This window comes from Molothrus ater, chromosome 6 (assembly GCF_012460135.2).
Source record: "Molothrus ater isolate BHLD 08-10-18 breed brown headed cowbird chromosome 6, BPBGC_Mater_1.1, whole genome shotgun sequence".
Classification (NCBI taxonomy): domain Eukaryota; kingdom Metazoa; phylum Chordata; class Aves; order Passeriformes; family Icteridae; genus Molothrus; species Molothrus ater.
In genome coordinates, this window is record NC_050483.2 from 37347878 (window position 1) to 37354473 (window position 6596).

General features: G+C 45.4%; 1 protein-coding gene across 1 annotated transcript; it reads right to left on the minus strand.

Annotated features, from left to right (window-relative positions):
- Positions 1 to 487: 487 nt before the first annotated feature.
- CFL2 (cofilin 2) lies at positions 488 to 6197 on the minus strand. Its single transcript, XM_036384065.2, has 4 exons — positions 6088 to 6197; positions 4326 to 4633; positions 4154 to 4230; positions 488 to 4062 (listed from the first exon to the last, which is right to left on the minus strand). The coding sequence occupies exons 1-4, from the start codon at positions 6088 to 6090 to the stop codon at positions 3950 to 3952; spliced, it is 501 nt and encodes a 166-aa protein (XP_036239958.1). The 5' UTR covers positions 6091 to 6197; the 3' UTR covers positions 488 to 3949.
- Between the last annotated feature and the right edge of the window lie 399 nt (positions 6198 to 6596).

Sequence of the window (6596 nt, forward strand, 5' to 3'; positions counted from 1 at the left end):
CTTTGTTTACAAAATTAATTCTTCCAGATAACATATTCCCAGATCCAAGAAATCTTATGTTAACAAGAGACAGGCCACTGATACCAAAACAGTAATATTTTGATCTTTCTTCATGGAGTCAGTTTTTTCACACATCAGTTCACTTCCTTCCCTGTACTAGAAATTACTTGCCAGTGTAAACATACATTTTACATTTTCTATATAAAAGCCATCTAATTTTCTGAACACATGAGCTGGGATCCAACAAAAGAAAAAGGCTATCTAGAACCAGCCCACTAAAAATTTCTTTATATCCATCTCCAGAGCCACTAGAGCTGGCTTTTGCTACAGTTGGATATTGATCTGAATGGGCAGCAGAAAAAACCTGTTACAAAAAATCCAGGTATTCCACAACTTCTTTCACAGTATCTGGGCTGCTCCCAGTCCAAAGACAACAAAGTGATTAACGTAGGTGATGTCTAGCACACAAACAAACTCAACAACTGAAGACATTTAAATTAATTTTATTTATACCAGGTTTTCAAAATCAGAAATATTTCAAAGAAGTTCAATAGACAGGTGCTACATTGATGATCTTTGATCCACCATTAGTGCCGTGTTTTCACTCTACAATCATTAACTCGCCACCACAAACTAAAGGGGACTTACAGAAGTTTATAAAAAATAGGCAGACATGAAAATTTGGTTTATACTGGAATTGGCATAAGAGAGTAAAGCTTATTATCAAATTGTGGCAATTGCTGTATTCCATCACTTGTTCTGAGGGAATGGTAGAGAAGGAAAAGTCTTCCCCTTAGTGAAACACTTTGGGTTTAACAGAGCATACTCAAATTCTGCTTCATGATGTGACCAGAAGTCATTTTTACAGTCAAGTCCATACAAATTTAAGCTTTGCACTTCTAAAATCGCCACAAGCATAAACCTCACTTGCACACTCTAGTCTTGAATTGGTTTTCCTTTTCAGAGAACTCAAACCCATCTATCTATACCTCTTCCAGGATTTACCAAATCAAACAAAACCGCTGGCTTTGAAATATTATTTTAGAAGAAAAATGCCATTTCTGCACAAGCTACTCTCATGAAAAATTTAACATTTCTTTATCAATAAAAGAACTGAAGCCAAGATATCCAAAAGTCACGTCTACACAGAGATACACAGAAGATACTCAACTTGAGAGGATTTTCCTCCACTTCTCGATCACAATGAGGCCCTCACCATTTTGCATAATGACAGAAAACAACAGCTGACAAACCATTTTGGAACAGATGCCAGCTGTCTCTCATTTGTTTTATAATTCAAACAGTAACAGTTCTGTAGCACTTTATTGGTTTTTGTTTTTTTGTTTTTGTTTTTTTAAAAAGCAAGCCATCTGAATTGGACCTCACATCAGTCAGTCAGTCATTCATTTCAAGAACAAACTGAAGGCAGGCTGATCCTTTTGGATCCAAAACTTTAATTTGGTAGGAATCTTACATAAAGACAGTTTGTGCTTCAATTTCATAGCTAGTTGGACTGAGTGAATATACACCTAAGCTATAAAAAAAAAAAAAGAAAAAAAAATAAACCTGTAATATTCAACTAAAAAGCCACAGACATTTTTCCGGACTGCAGCAAAAACAAACAATAAATTTAAACACAATACTCCTTAAAAAAGTTTACTGTCTAAAATGAAAATTCAAACGGTTTATTAAAATTTAACATTTTCCATTTTGGCTTTTTCTAAAGAAACAATTTATTCCTTGTGAAAAATCAGTTAAAAGATAATTTCATTTTACTGTACTGAAGTCAAGTTGAACATAAAGCACAGGTATCTTTACATTAAACTGGGCTTTGCATACAACATGAATGATCAGAAATAGACTATTTTGAGGAATAAAAAGTTGTGGGATTTTTTTTTTTTTCACCTAGACAACATGCATACCATCAGTTATTTTGCAATCTTAAAAGGTACCTGAAAGGAGAGTTTTGTAGAACAAAACCAAGACTCATTAATACACTTAGTAAATCAGTGGTCATCATGCCTTTTTACTTAAATTCTAGTAAAGTTTAGTCTACATAGAACAGCAAACACAATGAAGTGTGCAAGTCACAGGGATAGCCAGAAGCCTGAAATAAAGTCTTAAAGTTCTACAGGACAAGAGAGCCTAAACACAGTACCACTAGGTTACTTAAATTATTGGGGGGGGGCGGGGAATAGAGAAAGTATTTGGATTATTATCTGCTTCGTTGTTGAAAAAGGGCTATGAACTGAACATAAAGAGCCTGCATTTAAAAGCTCCACAGTTCAACTCTACCAACTTTTTAAAATAAGGTAATGATAAAAGAGCATTCCTTCAGCAGCATGTACAGTTCAGCTGCCAGTGGCTGCCTAATGGCACTCCTTTATGCATACCAGGAGAATCATGTCCAGTTTTGCCATTTGTGGATAACGATGACAAGATACAAAAGCATGTGTTTGCCATAAATAGCTCTGGCTAACGGAGGGTTGCTCACACAGAGCAGATCAAATTCTCTATAAGGAGAGCATTATTTGGCTCCCAGCCAAAACACGTCCCCTATGCAAGCCTCAGTAGTGGCAAACACTTTCCAGTTCTATTTACATAGAAGCTAACAAGTAGAACAGTTCATTTAGGCTAATTCTTGTACTGGGTCGGTCTAACTCTAACACTCAAGAAACAAAAACTCTTTCCCCGCTTCGTACTCTGCATGTAACTGTTATTACACATCACCTTACCCAGAAAGACAGCAAGCTGTAAAAACTCCTGCAAGGTTTTACTCTGGCATGTAGAACTTTAAGAACATTCAGGTACAAAACACACTGCATGGTTAATTACTTCGTATTTTTGAGTTTCTGACACAAGTGTTTCATGGAACTAATGGTCTCCAGCAGTGGTAGCTTCTTTACTTTACGGTAAACTAGGAGCAGGTCCTTTATTGAACGGCCAGAACAGAGCCACAAAGTATTGTAAAGCAGTGCCTAAATCAGTATTAAAAACTTGCATTATTCAATATGAGATTAATGATTGTTTACCTTTACAATACTTTCCACAGAAGTTATTTGAAATATGCTTAAACACTTAAAAACTATATTTTCCAATGAAAACAAGGCAACGTTCTGTAATAAGCCACAAGTTTTATTGCAACGTGGCCAGTTTTTGATCTCAAAGAACAATGTTCCATTTAAGGCTCTTTTTAATACAGAAATTGCCACCATGACTGATGTTTTACAAAACTTTAGTGTTTCAAGACTCATATGGTAAACAGATAACTTCTACTCCTGTTCAGTAGTGTACATTCAATGGAAAACGAAAGGCATCATAACAGCTACTTCATTTATAAAGATATGCATGTAACAGGAATGAAACTGAGGTACTACAATAATTTGATGACACAGTTACAGCAACTTAATTGGCATTCCTTGGGGAGGGGGCGGGTCAAACATATTACAAAAAAGTGCTTTAAATGCATAGTGTTGTGTGCTGCCATGTCACAAAAATAGGCTTGTCAAGGCAGGTGAGGTGTATGAATGCACAAGAGCCTCATGGAACTGCAATCAAGTGCAACTGTAAGTAATACTGTAGAGAGTCTACCATCCGACCAGTGGACAATACTTTCAAGGCATTCGATTAGCTTACCCTTTGCTGTCTGCTAGACTATTTACATTAACTATCACATTCATTGAACATGTTGCAAGGAATGCCTGCAACGTCAGTTTTGGCCAAGAGGATGACGTGAAAGCATTCCTTGGATCCTACATAAAACTACCAGGATCAAACAGTCTAATGGCAATCACTGGTAGACTGCTTAACAATGACATCTCCTTCAGGGCGGTGGGGAAGGGGCTTATTTTTTTGAGGAGGGGAGGGGATGGGGAGACTAATACTATTCCAATTGAACGAGCTGCAGAAATGGAAGCTCCTTAGATCCAGATGGCACTTGTCTGTCTTTTTATAAGGGTTTTCCTTCAAGTGAAACTACCACGTTGCCTCCCAATTTCTCTCCAAGTGTTGAACGGTCCTTAATATCATCCAAACCATTTACTTGCCACTCATGTTTAATACCTGAAAGACAGATGGACAACAATGTACTTGTGAGAACCTCAACATCTAAATGGCACAGTGGTTAACGAGAAAAACATTTTTAGGTCCATACCTGTAAATTTCTTTTTAATGGCATCTTTAGAGCTTGCGTAGATCATCTTGCTTTTTAAAGGTGCACTTTCAGGAGCCCTTTAAAGAAAAAAGCCAACAACAAACAGTTACTAAGTCATCCAGTGGTAGCTCCAGAATATTCAATTTTGACAGCAAGCTTTACTTTCACACACCAGAATATAAATACCAGGTCTTCTTTCTTAGATTCCTTTGTCTCGTATGTGGCATCGTACAAAGCGTATCGGCAATCATTCAAAGGTAGCAACTTCACAAAGGCTGTGTAGGGGTCCTCCACAGTATCACCAATGTCACCAACCAATATCTGCTTTGCCTCCTCTACAATTATTTGTTTTTTGTCATCACTTAAGCAGAAGAGAACAGCTTTCTTTCTTTTTTTAATCTCTTCTGGGGTTGAAGATTTCCTTACTTTCATGTCATTAAAAACCTTTATGACTTCATCATTCACTGTTACTCCAGAAGCCTGTAAAATGAGATCAAAGGAATAATTTAAACAGCAAAAATTAACACTCACCAGAAGACGATGATAGCCCACAGTGCTAGATAAAGAAGTCTGCCTGCCCCCATAAGAATAAAAATACTATCCTCGACCTGAACACACTATGAATTTAGTAATATTGGTAGGACTGGAGCAGAGGATACAAAGGAGGCATGAATTCAGTAGTTTCTTGTTGTAGATCTCAGCATTTTCAGCTCAGCAGTTCTGGGTAGCAGTTTCATACAAATAGTCACACAACTGTACTGCTCAAACAGTTTTCCTTTACCTTATCATGCATTTGGCTTATTTGGGGGGGAGGGGAAGAGGCAGTGATGGGGGGGTAGGAACTGAAGACAGGAGAGGAGTTTGTAATTTTCGGTTGGGATAGGAGGGGGTGGGGTTTTGGTGGATAGATTTTTGTTGGCTTTTTTTTTTTTTTCTAGTAGAGCAAACACTACAGCAGCAGCTCACATCCAGCACTGTCATGATTCTCATTTTGTTGCGTGAGGTAAGGCTCTACAAGCAGCAGAAATGCTTTCTGCATTGTGTCAGCTTCAACACCGCGCCTTAAGAACTCCCGAATTTTACTTCATACTGCTGCGGGAGTATTGTTTGACTGCTCTTCGTTCATATAAAAATACCGATTACAACTGTACAGCTCCCCATCAGGCTCGCAAGCCGCTCAAAATAAGAGCCTAAAACAGCAAGGAAACAAAACACCGGCAGGGCAAACGGGCAGCTCCAGGCAAAATGAAAATAATTTAGCAAACCCCGCTGCGAGTGAGCAACCGAGCTCAGCCCATCTGCAGCGCCCTTGCTCTCGGTCCAGCAATTACATCTGCCGAGGCAGCGCTGCCAGCGCAGGCTGCCGGGGAGGGAAGGCAGGTGCTCGCAGGGAGCCGCCGGCTTTGTCCCCGGGGGCAAAGCCGCGGGCCCCTCTCCCAGCTTTGTTCACGGGGCCGGTGGAGCCCCGCCGCCCCGCACCCCCCGTCCCTGCGCGCCGGCACCCCCGCCCTGCCCCAGCGCTCCCCCGCGGCCGCTCCCGGGTGCCCCTCGGGCCCGGGCACCGGGCGGCTCCTCGGGAGGAGTGCGGGACCCCTCTCTCCGCGCCCACCGCCCCTCACCGCCCCGTCGGGCACTCGCACGCCCGGGCGGTGCCGCAGGGAGCGCTGCGCCGCCCGCCCGGCCAGGCCCCAGGCCCCAGGGCCCGGTCCCGGCCCCAGCCCCAGCCCCGCCGCCCGCAGCTGCCCCGCGGCCGCTCCCGCGTCCTCTTCCCCCCGCACCCGGCTAAAATTAGACTAAAATGGCCGCCGGAGGCCGCGGGGCCGCGCCGGGCCGGGCCTGTTCCGCTCAGCCTCGCTCGGCTCCGCCGGGCCGCGCCAGCCGCCCGCACCGCCCTCCCCGCCCGTCCACGCCGTGCCGCGCCGCGCCGCCCTTACCATGGCGCCGGGTCCCGGGGCGGCGGCGGCTGCCTGCGGTGCGGGGCTGCTGCACGCAGAGAGCGCTGCGCTGCGCTGGGGGCGAGGCGGGCGGGGACTCGGCCGGGCGGGGGATGAGCCGCAGCGGCCGGGGAGGGCCGGTCACATGGGCCGCGCCGCCACCACGTGCCGCCGCCGGGCCGCGCTGGGCCGGCCCCCGCGGGGAAGGGCCCGCAGGCGGCGGGACCCGCCCGACCGAGGCAGCGCCGACGCCGGACTGCGGGTGCCTGGCCTGGGCCCCGCAGCCCCGGGCGGCCCCTTCAGCGGGCCCCGGCAGCGGCCGTCTGGCTGCGAGGGGGCGAGGCGGCCCCTCGGCTGGGCCCGGAGCAGCAGCGTCAGGCCGGGGCACGATGGCGGCGCGGCCGCTCGGAGCCAGCCACCCTGCCCGCCCTGCCCGGCGCCGCTCCCCGGGCCGAGGCGCTCTGTGCTGCTCTGAGGGGTTTGCCCCCTGCTCACGGCTCGTGGCCCGG